The 22,916-nt window shown below is 35.7% G+C and overlaps 1 protein-coding gene across 3 annotated transcripts in view; it reads left to right on the plus strand.

The window, feature by feature from the left end:
• The first annotated feature begins 2,729 nt into the window (after positions 1 to 2,729).
• edil3a (EGF-like repeats and discoidin I-like domains 3a) overlaps positions 2,730 to 22,916 on the plus strand; it is a 216,978-nt gene continuing 196,791 nt past the window's right edge. For 2 of the 3 annotated variants that reach the window (XM_059550178.1, XM_059550180.1), the window contains exon 1: positions 2,730 to 3,281. In XM_059550178.1, coding sequence (XP_059406161.1) covers positions 3,218 to 3,281 — 64 coding nt within the window. In that variant the 5' untranslated portion in view covers positions 2,730 to 3,217. The remainder of the gene's footprint in view (positions 3,282 to 22,916) is intronic. The other variant, XM_059550177.1, reaches the window with a different exon arrangement.

Genomic DNA, 22,916 nt, shown 5'->3' on the forward strand with positions numbered 1-22,916 from the left:
CAGCTGTTCCTTCATCTTGGCTGAGCTTTCAACGTTGACCGCGTAGCTTCCATTATGAGCGCGCATACCATGCGCCTGCATTTGAAATAACGATCTTGAGCGTGCAAAAGACGCGATGTGAACGGCACCTAACCTGACCAAACAGCCGCGCGCGCTCTCCAATTTGAGATTGTGACAATGTTGAGGAGGCGTTCGAGCACCAGTCAACACTTTTGGATTGACGTATGACTCAGCCTATCGACTAACGCTTTTATTGCTCTCCTCTGGACTATTGGACATAAGTTAACAGTACGCCTATGGACGTATCCGTTTATTTGTTAGGCAGGGTCGAATGAAAAAGTGGGACACATGCTCAATTTGCGTGAGGGTAAAATTGCTGTACAGTACAACGTACATCGGGACAGTTGGTCACTCTATTCGCGCCAGTTATTCAGCCAATAAAGTGTAGGCCTATGTATTTCAAAATTGTGTCTAGTACTATATAAATTACAAAGGTTTAATTGGCATCTTTATTTCAAACGACCCGACCAACCACGACCCGAATATCATAAAAAATTTTTTTCTTTTGATGACTCGTAACCGCGGGTAACCGCGGTTGACCGCAGGTGACCGCAGGCACCCTCTCATTTTGGATCAACCCGCGCATCACTGCCACTTACTGCACGCTGTTATTCTCCTCGTTATTTACTTATAGCGGCTAATGAACCAGAAGTCTCACCCATAGGGTTACTTCCGCATTGAAGAAAAAGGTGGATAGAGCAACAGGAAGCGTTGTTTTAAAGGAATATTCCATGTTTGGTACAAATAAATCTCCAACATTCATTTATTCGTTCATTTATGTATTTATTTATTAGTAAAATTTTGTTTGGTTTAAAATTATTTATTTAGTAAAAAAAAACACGGTGAAGCATAAGCAATGCAAATTTGCAATGCAATGCCGTTTTTGACAAAGTTTATAAAAAAAAGAAAAAAAAGCAATTCTGTAATTAAAATACACATTAAATTAGAAACTATATCAATTGCATAAATTCTTAACATTTTATAGTACTTTTAGGGTTTTAGAAGTTAGAGTGGCAATTAATCAGCCAATTGTAATCACTTTACCTATAGAATTTGTTTGTTTGTTTATCTATTTTATATCTATATCTGTTTCTATGCTATTGAAACACTATTCTAACTCACTGAATATTTTAGTGTTGTTGTTGTTTTTCAAAGAGGGACAAGTGTAAAATAATTTTCATGTTTGCCACAAGTGCTGTTGATCATTTTAACTTGTACTGAACCTTGAGTATTGATTGAAGTATTTGTCAGGAGAGACTTTTTTAAGCAATATGAATCCTGATGTAAGATAAATAGTACACCTTACTGCAACTCAATAATTAAAATTCCCGCATTCTTGTGTGAACATATGGCACTAGACAGGTATTTTGTTTTGTATGTAGCTACAGCAGATCACTATGAATGCATTCAGCATTAACATCTCTTATTCAGATATAACCTGAAAGTAGAGGTGTCCCTGATGGTATGAGATATTATTCTTCACACATGTTACGTACAGGAAGAGCATTAAGCCTCTAAAAACTCCTTGGAGGATTAGGAAAAGGTTTAGCAATTTTTGGATGCCGGTAACCAGCTGTGTCTGATATGATGTGTATGGAGATGCTCCACTTTATTGTGTGTAATTAATTAAATGCCATATCAAATCACCAGGGACTGGCAGATAATTGTGCAGGCCATGCTGCATAAGTATTCACACCAAACTCCATCCACAACAACCAGCCAGCATAAAGATTTCACTCCTTTTAGACTAATGAGGGGTATAATGTGGTGTGTTAAATTGACAGCTTTAAATTGTTTTATATTTCAATGTGGGATTAAAGTACTCCACAGTCTGTCAATGACTCAAGTATTCAAAGAGATACTGCACAAATTTGCATGTCAATTAAATTAATGGAGTTACTAAGTGCAATAAGTATTTATCCCTTAAAATAGAGATTACTACTAGAATAGCATAAGGATTTGTATAGGGGAGACTGAAGTGAATTGTAACACCATAATCTTTTCTATTTTTATGTTGGTTGAGCGGACAGTAGGCTTGTAATACTTTCCAGTGTACTAAGATTGCACAACATAGAACTTTGTATATTCTTATGAGAGTGACACACACACACACACACACACACACGGTTGCACCAGTGTATCCCCAACCCCCCATAATTACCCTGTTTACATTTTAATAATAAAAAAAAATATTTGTACTGTATATGTACTGTACATATCCTTTCTGTGTATATACTATTTATTAAATGGATAGCTCACCCAAAAAAATATGTTGTCAATCATACTACCCTCTTGTCTTTACAAACATGTATGACTTACTTTCTTCTGTTCTGTGGAACACACACACACATTTGGGAATCATATATTTGGAACCAAAGAGTTTCATTGACCACTGACATTTTTATTGACCTGAAAAAAGAGACTCTTTTATGTTTCAAAGAAGAAAATAAGTCATACTGGTTTGGGATGCCATGAGGTTGAAAAATTATGACCCTTGTTTTGGGTAAAAAAAAAAAAAAGAAATAATAATAACATAAATAAAGCCATTATTAATTTGTTCCATGAACTGGAAGCTATTGAGCTCTTGAGCTATGCTTTTATGTTTTTGAGATTTTAGCCTCCACATGCATTTCCAGTTATGTGTTATGGTTATGGATAAATCTGTGATCGGAAGGGAGGTCAGGACAGTTAAGCCGCTGTACCTGTTCTACATCAGAGCAAAAAGCGCGTCTTTCCCGGGGAGAAGTCAAATACACAGACAGTGCCCCACCCATTTGGATTTTGCCGTTCGTTCCGTGTATTGCAGGCTCCAGGGCTGCTGGGGAGGAGCGAGGCTCGTCTTTATCAGTAAGACAGCGCCGCTGCTTGAGCGCTACACTGACCGTCTGCCGCGCGCAATCACCGTTTGATCGGGACCCGCGCGGAGTCTCTCCGTTATCTCGCCGCGCGCCACTGCAGCAGAAGGGCAAGAGTAACTCCTGAGAGGATCACTTGTTTAATCTCCGCTGACCCTTCCTGGGAGAAAAAACACGGACTTAACTGACACCTGTCCTGGGAGATACTTAGTCGAAGACCTTTTCTTGTACCTCAGAAGTTTTAACCCTCTGTACCGTTCAACGTTTGTAACCTTGGAACTCGTTGCTGCTGTTCGGTGAGGATGGGACCGTTGCTTGTCTCCATCGCCCTCTGCGTGCACCTCGCTGTCCCGCATCTCGTCAAAGGTGAGTGGCAGAGCGCAGAATCTCTGTTTTTGTGAATTATGTTGTTTAACTTTCAATTCCAGAAGAACATAGAGACAATAAGAAATGTTATAATTCAGCACGTCAAGGAACGACGTGGAAGTCTCGTTTACAACAAAATGTTTGTTGTGCGTCTCAACATGTCCTAGACTTAACCTCAGAACGCACGATTAATTGAAAGCAGCTATATTTGAGCACAAGTCAGTTGCAGATTTTTGAAATGCCATTCATTATAGCTCATGCTGTTTTTATTGGGCAAGTGAAGGTAAGGGAGACATTATTTACCGGCTATCCCATTGACAAGCTGCTACGGCTTTCCTGGTCGTAGCCTACTCCCACGGTTTTTACATCTATGGCAAGCTGTTGTAACATTCAAACCGTATAAAACAACAAGTATCGCTTTTATTGTACTATTTATTAGGACTTATTTTCTAGTTATTTTCTAATAGTGAATCTTATATATTTCTTTTTTAATGTTCACCAACTATTCCTTAGAAACTAGTACGTGTAGCCTGTCAACAGTGGTTAAATTAGTAGATACTAATCATTCTGCTTAATTATTTTATGCTTATCTACATATTAGTATTTCATTTCAGTCAGTCAGTTAATCATTCAAACAACCAATCAATCAATCCACTTTATTCAAAGAGCACAAATAAACACATCAATAGTTGGCCAAAGTGGTTATTAATTTTCTGCAAGTCATTTTCCAAATAGTTATTTGTGTCTCTTAAGGCCTTTTATTTTATGTAATGATACTTTAGTTGGCCTATGTAAATACTAGCATGCCTTGAAGAAAGTCTGCCAAACTGAAGTATGCTAGTCACTGTAATACATTAATTGTTATTATCTGATGAATATATATATATAGCCTACTTATAAAAGCTAAAAAAGGATACTTGTCAATAATGGGTTGCTTAAAAGTAGGGGTGCACCAATATGAAATTTTACAACCGATATTGATAGCTGATTAATCAGAATGATATTTTTGAGATCAGATACGGTCATTAGCAGAAGAATTTTCTGCTCCTCAGCCAGAAAGATTGAAACACTGTATGGGGATCAAAAGAAATAGCTTTGAAATGCTTTATGTCTTTTTAATCTTTTTAAACTCACAACAGCTGCTTTTATTTAAAACAAAATACAGTAAAAACAGAAATATTGTAAATATTATATATATATATATATATATATATATATATATATATATGTATATATATGTGTGTGTGTGTGTGTGTGTATGTATTTCATAGCTCTAAATGACTAAATATAAATGTAATAATTAGTAATAAGTAATAATCAATCTTATAATATATTCTGGTATTGTACTGTATCTTTTAACTTACCTTCATTCATGTTTATGTCATGCTAAAGTTTGTATTAAAGTGGAAGAAACTCACGCTCTGCGCTGCCACTTAAACTGAAGCTGCTAAACTGTGATCTGTCTCGCCACATTAAAAAGAGGCAAAATGTATGGCGTTATTTCCCTGTCAAATGTCGAGAGAGCATAATTGTAGCGCGAAAGTACATTAATATAATGCGCAAGCATCTATCTCTCTGCTCGCGCGTGGGATAGAATGTGCGCGAGCGCGAATCTCTCTGCTCGCGCAATCAAAGCCCATTGTGGTAATCAGATTAGAGGTGCTTTACAAAAAAATGTAAACCTCAGTAGTGGTTGACCAATTTTTTTTTTCTTTTTCTTTTTTTGGACAGCATATGCCGATATCTTGGAAAGAACTTATAATTGTATATTTTTATTAACATTTAAGAAATTTGAAATCATTTGAAAATGGATTCAAAACTACATTTGTAAAATAAACATACTTATACTTTAGATGACAAAGTATTTTCCACAAATAAATAAATATTTAATAAAAATATAATTTAAAAGGAAGTAAACTGTAACCAGCAGAGCACTCAGAAGTTTATGTGCGTTGGGGATGAATATGACAGTGGACCAATGCATAAAGCGCAGCATAATTTGAAATCATGAATTTATTGTTTAATGCATTCAATTTGCAAGGACTGAAAATTAGGCAGAGAACACGCAATCATGCAGGTCACAATTCCTTTGTTTGACAGTTCTATCAGATTATAAGACAGACTTCTATCTGTATTAGACAGAACCGTTAATGACGATGGTGAACAAGAGGGAGAATGTGAGCAGTGTGCGCTCAGGCAACACCACTCTCCTTTTGATTGACAGGAAATAATTGGCCCTTATCATCAGCTGTTTTTAAACAATTGCCTGATTGCTGATAGCTTTGATAATTGCTTTTATCAGCCAATTGTAATGGATATGCAGTTCATCGATTCATTGGTTCTGAACTAATGAATCACGGTTCGTTGAATCTAAAACAATGCAAACCCAAAGCTTGTAGATTTTGAATTCAGGCATATGAACCCAACTCTCTCTCTAAACTAAATGCCTGGCCTGGCGCCAGCCTGGCTGGATTTAAATTATTTACGACACTCTGGACAAAAATTTCCACAGTCACATGAGCAGCCTCAAAGGAGAAACGAAACACATTACACAGCACACACACACACACAAACACAAACCTTTCTTAACGTTCGTTACCTTCGTTATTTTATTACTAAGATGTATTTTGATAGGGGTGTGTGTTGCATAAAGTGGTTAATCCTGTTATGTGAGGATTATAAATTGCTGACTTGTAAATTGGAAATGTTTTTGGAATGAATGTTCTCACAAAGAGTCATGATTCTGTAACTCTATCCCCCTGACCAGATCATAAAACTTTACGACCTATGGGAAACAGGACAGGAAAGAGAATAAATTTCTAAATGTATAGAAAGATTCTAAATGTATTGAGTATTGCCTTTTTGTGCAGTAGATGTTTCCCCATATAAATTGGAGTATCTGCAGTTTTATTGTGTGTTAATCAAACTTTAAATGTGTGTAATTCTGCATTTGAATGTAACTTCATGTTTTGATCATTTATATATGTTATTTTTGGTATCTGTTTAATCGTCATGCTTTGACGGACTCACTTGTCACAATGTATTAATCTGGAATTACGAACTTGCTAGAATATCACTGCTGAGATCTGATAAGCCATAACTTATTAGAAGTGGCTGTTTCCCCAGAGACAAAGGAACTTTTTCCCGCTTCAGATCGCGGACGTTCATTGGTTGTTCGCGCAAACAGAGGCGTGAACCAGTCACTCCATAAGTAGAACTGACCCAGGAAATTCCTTCCTGTCTTGTCCTTCTTGCTCTTGGTCCCCGCTCTTCTATCATCTCTGATCTCAGCATGGCAGCTGAGAGAACAGCCGTTCTCATGGCTCCTTCGGGAGCTTTCATCTCCGTTGTTTTCATTTCTTTTACTTACTAAGTTCCTCTCTACACAAGGAAGACGAATTCTGAATCATTACTTTGTTGGACCGTTCAAATATTGCGCGATTCCGCAGCAGCCCCGGAAGACACGAGAGAACACGCCCAATCACAAAGAGACCACATGCAAGTATCATTCTCTATGGAGATTTAAATGCTGCTAAAAGTTTGTCTATTACTTTTTCAAGGTGATTTGATTCGTTGTTGTCTTTCAAGGGTTACTGTCTGTCTGCATAACTGAGCTTATTCTGTGATCGCGCCTATTCTCTCATCTCTCTCTCTCATCCTCTCTCACTCATTCTCTTTCTCTCTCTCTCTCTCTCTCTCTCTCTCTCTCTCTCTCCCTCATTTGGATTCCGTTATGTCTTGTAAAAAGTTTACTGTCTGTATTGTCGTATGCGTATTTACTCTGTGTGATTTGTAGTTTGTTGTATTATTAGTTTAATTATTAAAAACCAATATATATTCATGATTGCCTCTGTCTAAAACGCTCACATCACGAGTCAATGAAATGTCTGATCTTTAGCTACAAGCTCTTTACTTTTTAGTAACCGGAATTTCATAATGATAGGATAATGTTTTCCTGGCCAGAGAATATTGTTCCTTGAGTTATAAGAAGTGATAACTTTATTGAAAGTTGATAAGTTAATCTTACGGCCGTTTGCTGGACAAACCACTGTTTGATTTGCGGTAATTTACAGTAAGAGATATCACTATAATTGATATGAAGAATGGCATATTGACATATTAATGAGCAAATTACAGTGCCTTGTAATGAGTTATTGATATATACAAATGACCTATTTTTCATCTTCAATAATTTTAATGTAACTGTCATATGATATATATATATATATATATATATATATATATATATATATATATATATATATATATATATATATATATATATTATTCATATTCCTGATTAATTATTAAAATTCCCTATATATCATTTGAGTTAACTATAATGTACAACCCAGTGTGGCTACACAATGATTTTTGGTAAGTATATTGGTGCATCCCTACTTAAAAAAATAAAATAAAAGAAATATGTGCTAATAAAATAAAAAAAAACAATCAAATTAGTTTAAAGACAATAATGTTAAAATAGCTTGCCACATTACTTCAGTTTTTTGAGAAATAGGAGGGGACTGATCAGTTCTCATGCTGAACCTATCCATTGTTTCTCCCCTTTCTTATTCATCTTCAGTCTCTGGCAATGTTTCCTTCTATAGTAGAAATGCGAGTGATGCACATCCATTTGGATTCAAATATGCTGTCACTGTGAGAGTGGATAGGTTTCCTGTCTAATTCTTTTCATAGGGAGATTTACATCAACTGGATTTTTATGTTCAACATTGTTCACAGAGCAGCCAGAAGTGCTGGACAACATCTTAAAGGGGTCATCAGATGTCCATTTTCCACAAGTTGTTATGATTCTTTAGGGTCTTAATAAAAATCTGTAACATAGTTTGGTTAAAATTTCTCAATGGTAGTGTAAAACAACACCCTTTTTTACCGTCAAGAATTTAAATGTTAATGAGCTCTGCTGACCCCGCCCTCTCTTCCAAACCGCTCTCTGAGGGACTATTTACTTAAGCCGCATTCATCGTGAAACTTGTTAATTAACACATTATTATGAAAGACGATTTGTGATTCATTAAAAAACCCTATACTCAATTCTTCTGTTGGTGAAGCTGGATCACGAATGATTCGCGTGAACATAGACATATTTTGGTAGATCGGGGGAACATACCCTTCAAAAATGGATGTAAACCAGTGCATCCTCAGCGGCTCATATGTGGGGAGTAAATGACGACTGCTATGTTTACTATTACATCGAAACAACAGAATACCTCAATCCATGGGCATCGCTAGTCCATTTTTAATGTGACTAAATGACTACCCAGCCCCCCTAAAAGTTTGTGATTAGTTCCATAAACTGTACATGAATTTGTGATCGCCAGTCCAGTCTGTGCTGAAACGCCACTGTCAAACAAACTATCATGCAAGGGGCCTGTCTGATTGACATCACACAGAGAGGCATCTGAGATCGGCTCGATTTGAGAAAAGGGAAACGATTTAACGAGATAAAAAAAAAAAAAAAACACTGGGTGGATATTTATCATTATAGGAAGGTTGTGTACACACACTGCCAACCCACATTTCAGTTCAAACAACTTGTAAAAGTGCATGTAGCATCCAATGACCCCTTTAAAGATGATGTAAAAAAAATTGTATTGATGTAAAATTTGGCTTAAGCACTGTGACGTATGTTTAACTTAATTTGCACATTATTTTAGATTCTTCAGTGGTGATATAAAAAAAAAAAATCTGATACCTATGCAGTAAAAACACCAGTCTTATCATGTATTTGGCATAAATGTAGACATGTAGTGTATTCTTATGAAAGACTGACCCAGAGGAAAATCTTATTTCTCATAAGTTGCTCTTTCATAGCTTCTCAGATCTCTTTCATATATTTCTCAGATAATTTTAAGAATTTGATGAGAAATGAATATGAGTTCATATTAGAACTCTGACTTTGACTTTAGTTTCTTGGCAAATCTGAGCACAGTCTGAGACATTGAGATTTCTTCTAAAACCCTGGAGGAGACTTGCTTGAGATTACTGGGGTTGTTTCCTTCTTGAGAAAAACATGAGAAGCTAAATTCTTGAATTTGCTCTCTATTTAATCTCTTTGCAGTCCAGAAGAAACAGTTCTTATGTGTGTTTTTTTGCTCCCTGAGGGGGTGAACCTGTTTTCTGAAAGTGTCTCCTTGAGGCTGCAAGGGCACTGAAGTATATAGCAATGATGGAGCATCATGTAAGTGTTCCTCAAAGGCAGATGCTATCGCTTTCAAAGCTTGGATGCCACTCAGAAGAATGAAGCATAGATGCATCAGTCACAATTTTCTTCAGCTGACAGTTTTGTTCCTGAATATGAGAGCAGTCCAAAATAATATGATGTAATAATATATGAAAACAGGTTGTATGCTTGTACCCTTGTTTGTAGCTTCCCAGTCTTCTCAGCTTCACAGGTCTGTGATTTTAAATGTGCTTCCAGTCTATCTGTGCTAGGAGCTATAATTGTAACTGAGCATGGCCTCAGAGCCTCCTGGTGTCAACTCTGCTTCTGCAGCTTGGAGCTACAGCCTCCTCCTTGAATAATGGATTCTTAGCTACAATACCTCAGGGTGCACTTGTTCCTTGGCTTGAAGAGGGAGTGAAACCATCAGTGGCAGTTCTTCAATTAATCACAGCACATTCAGACGTCACACATTCGACATGCTTCAAGGTGTGATTTGGTGGCATGCCTCGCATTGAGTCACATTTCCTTTGTTTCTTACAACAGCAGTTAAGAACTTCAGAGAGTTTCTTTTCTATTAGAGTTAAAGGACGTATGGCAAAGTAAAGGCATAGTCCACTCAGGAAATTAACATTTAGCCATAATTTACTTACCTACTGTACATGTGATTCCATACTTGTATGACTTTCTACTGTGGAACTTATAAGAAAATATTTTGAAGAACATTGGTAACCAAACGGTTATGGTTCCCATTGGCCAAGATTACATTCGAATACAATGGGAACCAAAACTCAACATACTTCAAAATACATTATTATGGCATGACACAAGTAAATGATGAAATTATTTTCTTTTATTATTATTATCATTATTATTTTTTGGGGTGAACTTTTAAATCAGTGTTTTTTATGTTAAAATATTTGCTATCACAGTTTAATGTAGGTTAACATCCAGTGGTGGAACATTTGCGGTCCAGTGTTTATGGAAACATATATAATTTGTAGTCTAACATTTATGGAAGAGTATGAAATGTCTTGCATTATATCATATTTCTTCCATTGTGTGCGGGACTGTGTGGGAGATTTCAGAGGCTGCTTTCATTGATGCATGTGTCTGTCGGGGGGCAATTACAAGCAAACACCCTATTCTCAATGTCAGAGGCCACAGCTGCTAGCTTGAGCGAATCGATGATCTTTCAACATCCCTCACCCGGAAAAGGCTCGTTGCGCATCGTCTCATGCCATTTTGCAATGTATCAGAATGCTGTGTGGCTGATAAAAAGGCATTTTGTTTGTTAAGCTATACCGACGGTCTCAGACAGACCGTGAAATAACAGATGCTGATGACAGGGGGCATGTTGCTGTATATTCTGTGGTGTGTGTTGTTTTTTTTAGGTTTATATATGTGGAAACCTTTATACTTGGGGTCACTGGATTGAAATCAGTTTTTTGCTCAACTGCTGTATGGTATCCTGTTTCGGCTAAAATGTTTAATAGTGAGAAAGCATTTAAAATAAGAAATGAAGTCACATTGTGAGAGAAGAAGTAAAAAAGAATTGTAAAGTGCAGTTAAAAAAACTAGCTGCAATTTCATTAAATATATTAGTATTTTAAGATATACGCACAATTATAGTAATCACAGTTAATGGAAGCAAATGCAGTTATGTGAACTAAAGTTACATCTTGTGAGATGTAAAATAAGAACTAGAGCCTACATCCAAGAAATAGTCACATTTGTGAGATATAATGTCATATTTTGAAACATAAAATCACAGTTACAGGAAGAAAAAAAAAAACACAATTATGTGAAATAAAGCTGCAGTTGTTATATATAGAGTCAAAATCATGAGACATTCCCATTTGTAAGAAAATCACATTGTGAGAAATTACGTGGCAATTTGGAGAATGAAAGTCACAGTTGTAGGAAATAATCATTGTTGTGTAAAACAAATCCAGTTATGTGAAATAAAGTTGCAATTGTGAGATGTAAAATAATTGCAGCAGCAACTAATGTTACAGTTCCTGGAATTGCACTTGTGAGCTTTAAGTCCTTTTTTGAGAGAAAAAAATCACAATCGAGGATAATCATTTCAATGATGTCAAATAAAGTTGCTGTTGTAAGATGTAAATTAACAATTATGCTAAGTTCTGAGTCACATTTGTTAGAAATGAAGACACAATTGTAAAGAAATAAAGATGCAGTTTTGAAATTTAATGTCACATTTATCCATATTTTCTTAACTCTAAGGTGGAAATGGTCTTCCACACCTCATTGTAGAGTAAAAGTGATGTTTAGGTTTGGCTCATCACAATGTTTTTAGAGACAGAAAAATTGTCTAGACATCCTTTACTTATGTGTATATTCTTGTGTGTATTTTGTACTGTAAGTAGTGTATCTCTGCACTATAGTACAGACTTCAAAAGCTTTATATATCAATATTTATTGCATTATATTTTCCGCTTTGTATTGGGCACTCTATCCATGACAGTGTAACTATTTTATTCCAGCTTGAGGACAGGAGTGTGTTTGACAGGGGACCCATGTTGAGAGTGTGAGACAAATTTGTTCTGGTTGGATGAGCCTGTGGGCCCTTAAGCTCCAGTAGTTCAGGTCTTTATCCCGCACACATGAACTGTGCTGTCAGCATCAGCTGGCCACTTCATTAGAACGCCTTCTCAGCGTGAGTCCTGCATGCTGTATTTATTGTGTGACATTTGCGATTACATTGTGGAAAAATTCAAAGCAAGCAACTTAGAGAAACAATCCATTGTAGGCTCTCTGTCTGATGAGGAGACCATAAGCTGTATGAAAAATAAATAAAATTGATTTGCTTATTAAATAGGCCCAGTTAAGATGCAAAACACATTCAGATTCCTTGTTAAAAATGTCAATGTGACCACAGCATTTTCCTAGAGCGAGCTTGCAGAGAAAAATGCTGAGTTAATTGTGATTTTAAATGGTCATGTGTGCTTTTTTATGATGGAGTGCCAGTTGGAATGTTTTCTTAGTTAAGTAAATGAGTCCCCCTTGAGAGCAATATGCAGCCATATTACAATCTGATAGGCTCAAAAGTAGGAGAAGTAGATACGTTTTGTCATTCATTCAATTTTTTATTTTATTTTTTTTTTACCATCACTTTCTCTTTAATGAGTGTACAGAGGCCATTCCTTTCTAGATCATTGGTTCGGATAGGCTCACAGATCACAATTAATCATGAATGGGGCAACATGGCTGCTCTGGTGAAACAGAACTCAATCTTTCCATAATGACCTTCCATTCTTATGAGGTGTCATTGAACTTTACTCACTGCCCTTCTTTTCCTGTATGTTGGGGTGTAATTGTGGTCATCAGTGTCTGGACTGTGCTCATGCAATCCTTCTAATAATAAAAGATGGATTCATTTTTCACTTGTTTTGACAGACTTATGGCACCATTGGCGTTTGTTGATGAGCAAGACTTGACCTGTATTATCTCTTGGTAGGGCACATCCATCACAGGAATACAATCATGCTAAACTGTGTTAAGAATATTAAGGGGTCAGCATTTGGCTCTTTAGCATGGCCTTTTTAGCCCTTTCTCTATTGATGATAGCCTTATTCGGAATATCCTATATAATCTAAATATTGTATAAATACAGTTTTTCTCAGTGACTGTAACTTGGGCATCCAAGATGTAGAAGATTGTATGTTTGTCAGTGTGGCACTGAGGATCTGCAAATCATTCGCCGCCATCATTGTGTGGCACCGCATCAGCTAAAGACTGTCTAAATTGGACGCAACAAAGCGACCGCTGAAAATCATTTGAAATTTGTGTCAGCACGACATAAATAGAGTGCAGCAGCAGTTTACTCTCAGGGATTTGTGGTGTCATGCCGCGCTGCATCCATGTAGACAGCATCACTGATTATAATGAGTTCTATTGACTGATCTATATATAATGAATCTATATTATAGATAAGTGGTTCTATAGTATTTTGTCGCGCCACTCGCATCCGGTTTAGACACGGTGTTATCCTTATAAGGATTCACGCTTCAGGCACACCCCCTAACTCCAATCCCAACATGCAACCCCATATTTATATATATACTGTATCAGTAGAATAATGGTTATTGTCAGTTTCAGCTTGTTTTATATACACACACGCAAGATAAAGATGAAAAGGGTAAACAAACATAAAAAAAAAATCTAATTACATTCTTATGAGGAGCTGGTATTCAGATGAAAGGGTATGTTAACAGATGTAACGTCTAAGTTTTATAGACCTCCTTTTAGAATTTGAGGAATTTGGGACTAATGTTATGGTGTGCCTGAGGGGCTATCATCAAATGCCAGAGATTTTAGAATTTTCTCAATAATGGTGACTATGCAAGATGCCCAGAGCTGTGGTTCTTATTACCTGTGGGGCATTTTTGGGCTTGGCGGTTTGCATCTGAAGGATAGATTTCAATAGGGTACTCTTTGTCGCTGTGACTTGCCTTGAGAAAATACAGTGAAAGGGAAGATTGATTGGTGCAGATAAACTTTTTTTTTATCACGTCTTAACTAAATTACAATGAAATGTGAGCTTAGGGAGTACAACTTAGCTCTTTGTATAATGCCTATTCATCTACCGGTGTAGAATGAGTTATACTGATTCATTGTGTAGCCTACAATAATTGATTTTTGTTGATAACAACCCCTGTGCAAACCTCACCTGCACCCAGTGGCTATGAAAAATATAATTAAAGTGGTTAAAAGAGAACTTTGCAATATTCACTATTTTAAGGAAACTTGTTTGTTTTCTTCTTATGGTCCTTAATTTTCAACAATCTACACTGTAGCCTGTGGTTGTGGGAGTTTGGGTAAGTGTGAGCAAGGACCTTGTAGGTAAACATGGTAAATTATTATGCATCAAACTAATTTATTTTTGGTTCCTTTTGTCATATTTTGTTGGTCTTTATGACCTATAGTGGGTGTAGTGTGTTATCACCACCTGTGAATGAAAGGACATTCATAATGAGTGATGAATTAGTATAGCAGATGGCAGGAAGTCAGAATGAATAAAGATGATGTCACTCCAAGCAGATAACCCTCTTTCTCTCCAAGGGAAGCAAATCAACCTCTTTTGTTAATAAGGACCACTGCAGTACATTTACCGGTGTGGCTAAGACTGATGGGATAGGGGGTGGATTGAATCTGGATTGCTGCATACTTAAACAGTTTATTTAAAGCTGTGCTAAAATTACATGTGTAGCAAGTTCTCCTCATGTTCCCCTAGGTCCATAGCTCTTTAAAATTATTGGTTTAAAGACTAAAGTTGATTAAAGTTGGCCTTCCAAAGAGATTTTTATTCTCCGATCTGACATCAGCGATTGATACTTATATTTGATTTATTTGAAATGCATGTAGATTATAAAAGTGCACTGCTCCTATGCAAGTACAGCGTTAGTGCATTAGACATCAGGGTTGTGTGCCTTTCAGAACTTAACTGAGAATGCTTTGTGAAATTCCTATGATTTTTAAGACTTTTAATGCTGATTCAAACCGATCTCATGAGAAAACATGACAATTTTAGTTTCTGGTCAAATCATATGAATTTGTACAGTATATTTTGTTTGAACATGTATGATGTGTATAAGACCTAAACCTAACCCTTAATGGGGTGTAAGCAGATTGTATGCAAGTGTAAAAAATAGATCATAGAAATTCATATGCATTTGCTACTGATCACCAAAACATTCAATAGTTGCCATGATAGTGTGTTGGTTGATTTGACAAAGCCTTATTTGAAGGTTCTGAGAAAATAGAACACGCTTTAAAGGTTTATAAAACTTTTTAGTTGATATATTTCATTATATTTTAAGATATTAACATGCATTACCTGTTTTATATTTCTTTGAATTGCAGCTCAGCATATTTCTCTTCTTTTCCTTCCATTTCGGCTTCCTGTGGTCTGCGGTCAGTCTAATTCAACACCACACAAGTTAGTGCCACACAAAGGATTATGAATTAAGAAAGAAAGTGCTCACACAGTGCAGTTTCCAATAAGCTAAATGGAGTATTGAGATGGATGTAGTAAAAAGCACAATAGCTTAAACATGGATTGTGATTATAGAGACACAAATGTGTCAAATTCTTCAATGTAAACACCATCTATGTCAGGTGCTGAATGTGGATGGGGGAGGAATTAAGAAGGACCTAAACATCAGAGACCATACAATTATTTAATGACTAGCCAGGTGCCTCATTAGCAAGTTATTTGGACGTAAACTCAGACTCTTGGCTAGTCTTTGTGCAATACTGGGAGTGGGTGGATTGTTCGGAGATTATTGGCCGAACTCTGGCTGCAATTCTTTTGGGTTATTTCATTTTTTTATTTTTCTAATTAGATTAGCTCCATCACTCAAACGCCTCAAAAGAGTCTAGACAGACTGTAAGATCTGTCCAAATTCTGCACTGACTGCATCTACACACTTCTGTACAGACATGCTGTGCTTGGCAGTCGTGATCTCTATAGTACAGCATATTCCAGAATTACTTCTGGGTATTCACCATCTTTCTCGCCTCCGCGGGGCCATGAATTACATTATTCAGCCTCTTTACTGACATGAGGTGTAATAAGATTCAGATGCAGGTATCAGTGTCATTTGTCTGGATCCGAGTGAACTGCATTGAATGAAGGCTCCCCAATTACTCTCAGGATAAGGCTGATGCCATGGCTTGTTTATTGATTATCAAAAGATGGAGGTTTAATTTGAAACTTAGATGCAAACCTTCAGCTGATTCTATTCCTCATGCACAACCATTTAGTTTAACTTGCTGTCTGTCTGATCTTGAGGCTAACATCTCCAGTCATTGGCACGATGCGCTATGACTTTCATCGCCGTATTCTCTGCTCCCAGAAACCCGGTGTTCACAGCATGCCATTGTTAGGGACTTTAAATACATTAACCACAGTCGATATCTGAGGATTTGTCTCTCTTCGCTTGGTTCTGTTCTCAGAGACATCATCTCATGCTCGGTTCCCAGCAATTGCTTTCACCCGGCTAGTTCTGATTTAATTTGACGTGTGAAGACCCTTGAATATATGTGCGCCTCTGTGAGGGTCCAGGGAAGAATCATGTATCAAGCGTGTGAATGCATGTGTGTGTTGCCCATAGTTTTAGCTTTTATTGTACATGTGTGTTGTTCATTAGCATTGCAGTGAATTTTGTGTGTGTCTACTGTGTGTGCTAAGCAAGTGGATGTGTTTTCTCATAATGAGGTGCTATGTGTGCCATACTCAAAAAGCTTTGAAACCTAACCCAGAAATGTCATCACAAAAATAAGGGCTTCTTCAAAAGCCAGTGAAGCTTTTTTAGAAACTTCTACAGCACTTTGTATGACACCATGACTCTCCCAGCACACCTACTCATGTCGAACCTACATGCTCATGCTATGGTTTATTGACAGTCATAAATCTGATTGGAAGTGCATGTTTCATTAGCAGTTGTATTGGGGGATGAAGCCTCACAGTAAGGAAAACTTATATTCAGATATATTTAGATTTTGTTCTCTAGCTGAAGTCCTTCAACTCCAGAGATACACATATGTATGTAAATAAAATGTATTACAATACCATCAGAATTAATTTTTGCTACTTTTCAGATGTATAGATCCAAGTCATATAAGCATAAAAATTGAAGGTTATACAATTACAACTATACAAATAAAATAAAACAATTCTGCTGATTTTTATTTTTTAATTTTTTTATATAAAGCCACTGTACTTGTTTATAAGAAATAACAATGTTATTGCTTTATGTGGACTATGAGGTGCATTAAGAAAACAAAATAAATTATAGGTAAACATCACATGAGGACTGAACATTTTTATTTTATGCCATTTGCAATCAAAATGTCATTTTATGTCAAATTATGCATCAAATCTGAATAGTTGATTTGTATTTAGGATGCCTAAATTCTAGCTATGAAATTAGCTTTAGTAAGACTAATTTCTTTTCCGAAATGCAATTAACAGTTACATTTCTAGAATTCTGCAAAAACTTTGGCTTGTTGGAAATTATATTGTAGTAGAAGTTTTCATTACTTTCAGAAAAGAATAATGCAAAAATAGGCAGAATTTGTCTTTGATTGTTAGGCATTGTCAGTGGACTAATGAAATAATCCAGTGTGAAATATATGGTTCAAGAGAGTTCATTTTCTAAATCCACGGGGCCAAAAGTGTCCATAGTTGAAGAAACACCAAATTACAAAAAGTTCTTTTAAATAATATTCCACTGGCTCAGGCATGAGGACCATAAGTCATGTTGTCACTTACCATATGATGCATTACAACACCAAACAAATGTTTGAGAATTTTAAGAAGGTTCATTTCGGGTAATCGTCGAGACTGCCACAAACACATCCCCGGAGACCAGAGCAGAGAGTTTGTGAAGAGTTGTCCAACTGTTAGACATTACAGCTCAACCATTCTCATGAGCCGAGACTATGGCATTCTGTGAAGCCACAAGCACTTCTAAAAACAGACTCAAGGAGTGGATGGAGTGGGATAGTTTGGAGTCTTTTGTCTCCGCTGTTGTCCAGATGGGTTTGACACAGTGCGTAATTGGATGAAAGGTTACAGCCTCGTGCACCAGCTCATGATAATTAGAGAAATTTTTGATATTCAGACAAGTTCTAGGAGCTTGCTGGAGGCAATTGGCAGCGTTTCTTTTTGAAGTATGAACAGGTATTTAGAAAACACCTGTTTCCTTCTGGAGACTGAAACATTTCTCAATTTTGCAACAGGCGGTGTGGTGTGTTGGTACATTACTCTATATAAATACATTTGTGTTAGAACAAACTAAATATTCTCATGCAAATACATTTAAATGAGTCTAAATCTAAAATTACAAATTTGCGTAATATTTCTTGAGATGTTTACCAGTAGATTATGCAGCATTAATCAAGGTTATCACAATTGTTATCTAAACTGTCTGAAATCAGAAAGGGTGTTTGTATAGTGATATAGAGAGTAATTATTATCTTATGTGGCTGAGAGAAAAATAATCTGAGTGTTTTACAAAGGTTGCATTTAGGTCAGTGCTTTTAATGCTGAATTGAGTGTTTAATTGATCATGAATCTGTTTGTGGCACTGAATTGTGAATAATTCATTCTTGGTTATTGGAAACTTTCAGCTATGATAGCTCATTATGAATTCAGGTGATAGAAACTCAATGCACTGGCCTTGTTGGAAGCAATATGATGTTATTAAACTCATTATTTATGAAAACATTTTGGTCCGCACCCGCTTTCCCTCTTCTGTATTGCCGCTGAGGTTTTAGTATGACTGGAATGTTTTGGCCGATTTCACCTCGACTACATTTCCATATCCTCTCTCTTTCATTTGCTTAATTAAATGAATAAATATGCATTCAGCTTCGCAACCAGTTTACAACTCACCGTTGTTTTCATTTTTCTCAAAAGGCTACTGCATAAATAATCAAGAGTATCATTTCTACCATGCATTTTATTAACCATACTGTGGGTTTTATGTGAGTGCATTTGTTGTTGTGTGCATTTGCATGTATGAACACTGGGTGAATAAGTGAAAACGAGAACCGGTTATAATTCAGTATTGGAATGATGTTTAGTTCTATAATATATCTAACAAATGCAGTCTTCTGCAGATTGTTATTGTTAACTAAAACTAGAACTATTAAAACTGTTTTTCATAGTTGAAATAAATAAATAAATAATAAAACTTAAGTTTAAATTGATATAAGTTAAGACTTTTTAGAGTTTAACTGAAATACTGTAAGAGTAAATTAAATCTCAATAAAAATATTTAGCTAAATAAAAAAATAAATGAAAAACCTAACAAAAATGACACAAGCAAAACAAATTGACTAAAATTTAAACTGGAAGTAAAATGAAAACTCAAAGTTAATTCAAATAAAAATAAAATAAAATAGCTAATTCAATTAGCTAATTTAAATAGCTAGCCTTGTTCAGACTGTCAGCCCAAATCCGATTTAGTGCATATCCTGATCGAATCTTTTTTGAATAACTGACTGTCCACACAGTGTATCGCAGTTGTTCATATCTGATTTGTGTGTCCATAACCGCTCTCTCATTTTATTGAATGTGCGTTGTTTACTATGGCAATGCAGTTGCGTTGTTATGCCTACGCTAAAAACAACAATGACAGCAATACTGTTTGCAAGCAGATATTGTCTAACGACATAACATGTTGCCGATGCACTGGATTATTATTAATTATTATTATTATGGATTTCGTCTTATGAGGCAGTATCAGAGACACAGGAAGCTAAAATGTAAAACTTTTTTTGTTGCTGCCATCTCCGCTGGTTTCAACACTCAAAGAGGTGAGTATACTAACAGTATATTATCTTTTCCCACTTGACTTACTGTTTGCAACAACACAAGCTTGTTTCTGCAAAGAGATTTATGTTTTCTACAAAAAACTTCTGACGTGTTTATGTTTTACGTGGCATGAGAAGCTTCGCTAAATCCGATCTGAGCGGTCAGACTGAAACGGATTTCCAGGAATGCAATTTGAATAGGATTCCAAACCACATACGAATGTAGCTCGAAATGGATTTGCAAAAATCAGATTTTAGGTAGTTTGTTGCCGAATTTCAATCTGATTTGCACATACATTGGATTTGGGCTGATAGTCTAAACTAGGCTTAATATTATAGAAGTAATACTAAAATAACACTTTTACAATATTTATTTAAAAGTGTCACAGCACCATGACTGAATATAATACATTGTGATTGTACAATTTGAATGGAGTTACACTATTTTCCCCCCTAAAAATACTATAAGAATCATTAATGGAACAGTCAAGAAACTGTTGTGATGAATCTGAGCTAGAATCAAGTTCATAAAGATTCCCATACCTCTTTTCAAAATCATCAGAAATTATCTGGTGGATTGTGCCAGTCAATTGTGTATTTTGAACATTGGGTGTTACTGTAGGTCGTCTTAACTGGAGAAAATATATTTCTGTGTAATTCCTATCTGCTGTTGAATGGTTTTATAGTATAAGATTGCGCTGACATTTCTAAAATATGTAATGATGATGTATTTTTCAAGATCATTAAAGTGGCCAAATTGTTACTGATGATTCTGGGAAAGAACCCACAATGCATGGCGGTACATTCAGACACTAGCTAATCGGTAACCACAGCAGACATTCTTCAGATATGAGTTTATGTGTTTGTGTAGGTGGGTGAGTGGGTTGATGGTTTCGAATGAATAAGCGAGTCCAGTAGCTTCTTTCCAGTGATGGTTTTGCATGGCAGGGTCAGAATGGAAGAGCTGGAAAATGCTAGCTTTGTGAAATTTTAACTAAAAAACCGTCATAGACAAAACAGACAAAGAACTGAATGCTTGTGTGCAGAACAAGGACCCTAATGGGATAGCAGTGTTTAATAAAGCAGGTGCCTAGAACAATATTCTCCCATTTGTTCATTTTGTTTAGTAACATTTGAAAATTAGCAACATCTGCAGAAAGGAATGCATTCTCCTGTAATGCTCTGACTAATTTAAAGCAGACATTGTTTTCGCTGTTATTCCTTCAGGAGTTCTGTATTACAAAGATGTGGTCAGAAGTTGTTAACCCTGTGTGATCTGAAAGAGTTATTGGTAACATTTAAATATATTTGTCTTATTTTGCAGTCTATGTGTATGTTTTTCTGTACACTCTGCCTCCCTAGAAATTATTCATTTTGTGTGTGGAATAATGGAAAAAATACCAATTTATAAGCCAACTGCAGAATCCATTTGACAGATATAAAGAGGGTACATTGCTCATTACAATTAGTAGACAGCTTATATTTTCATTCTGGTAGATATATGCTATTATTTTGAAGTATGCAAAAGAAACTGCACTTGGCATTCTGGACTGGTGCTTGTCATCAGTGTTTCTAATAATTTTCATCAAGAGACTTTAAACTGATTATTTTGATTGAATGTGTTTAAGTGTGATTGACAGTGGTGTATAAAGTACCTGAAAACCATACTCAAGTAAAAGTACAGATATCTTACCAGAAAATGACTTTGGTAGAAACTGAAGTCACCTTTTAGAATATTACTTCATTAAAGTATCTGAAATTTATTGTACTTAAGTATTGTAAGTATTGAAAGTAAAAGTACAAGTAAATGCAAAATGGAAAAGAAGCAAAAAAATATAGGCCCTATATTTAAATTGTATTTTGGGGTCTTTCATTCCAACATAAGAAAACATTTCTGGAATATGCATCTGAAATAGCATTTAGATGTATTCACATAGTGTATGTATCTCAAAGGGGACTTGGATGCATTTAATCTGAAATAACAAATGCATAAATAGGCCTAATGTTTTGTTTTTAACATAAAATGTTGAATACTTATATTTAAAATAATTTAAAACATAAAAAATTCAAAATTTGAAATTAAAACCACCAGTAAGAGGCAGACTGTTGTCTTGTGTGACTGTTAATTGAGAGATTCACTGAGATTCAACCGATTCATAAACAAAACAGCTGTCTGTGTTAATGAGTGAATCACTGAATCATTTATTCAAATGATTTGTTCAAAAACCTAATTCATTCAATAAGTAAACACTGCCCATTTCTCAGAGACGCAAAACAGTTCTGTGATCTTTGTTTGGAACTATTTTTGATAGCAAAATTGAGCAAAAACAAGCAACATTATGTCTAAAATGTAAGTCACTTATTGCTTTACTGAACCTGTATAAAATCATTATTAAATGTGTTCATGCTGATAACTGTAGACAAATAGTACTCTTTGTGTGATATAGATTAAGTTAACTAAATTAAATTATATAAATATAAAAAGCATAACAAACCATTTTGGTTGTCTACAATTTAGAATGAATGAATTTAAAATTTTAACAGACTAATTAATCAACATGCATGCACTCAGTGTGTGATTTGGTGATATAGCCTGCTTGATAATGTCAGATCGCACATCATTACAACAACACTTAACATATTATCGCAGACGATGCTGTATCCCACACCCCAGACTCGACTTTAGTGGAAAATGAATCATCCGTGGAAGTGTGCGCACTTGTTTGCAAATGAGCAAAGTTGTTTTTATGAGTCTAACTTGCAAACGCCAGACCACTGATTCGTCAAACCTGATTTCCTGCAGTCTGTGTTCTTCTGACTATTTTGTAATAAGTAACAAATATGCTTCAGGGAAATGTATTGGAGTAAAAGTAAACATTTTAATTAGGAAATGTAGTGGAGAAAAAGTAAAAGTTGGCTGAGATGTAAAAACTCAAGCAAAGCACAATATAGTCTAATTCAAAGAATAGTCTAATTCAAATATACACTTTAGCACACATTTTAGTGATATGGATTGTGCATTGAGCAAATGTGGTTTGCAAATTGCATTCTTTTGTGGTCACATTTGTGTTGTTTCCTGATTTAGATAGATATTCATATATAAT

Source organism: Carassius carassius, chromosome 5, assembly GCF_963082965.1.
Source record: "Carassius carassius chromosome 5, fCarCar2.1, whole genome shotgun sequence".
NCBI lineage: Eukaryota > Metazoa > Chordata > Actinopteri > Cypriniformes > Cyprinidae > Carassius > Carassius carassius.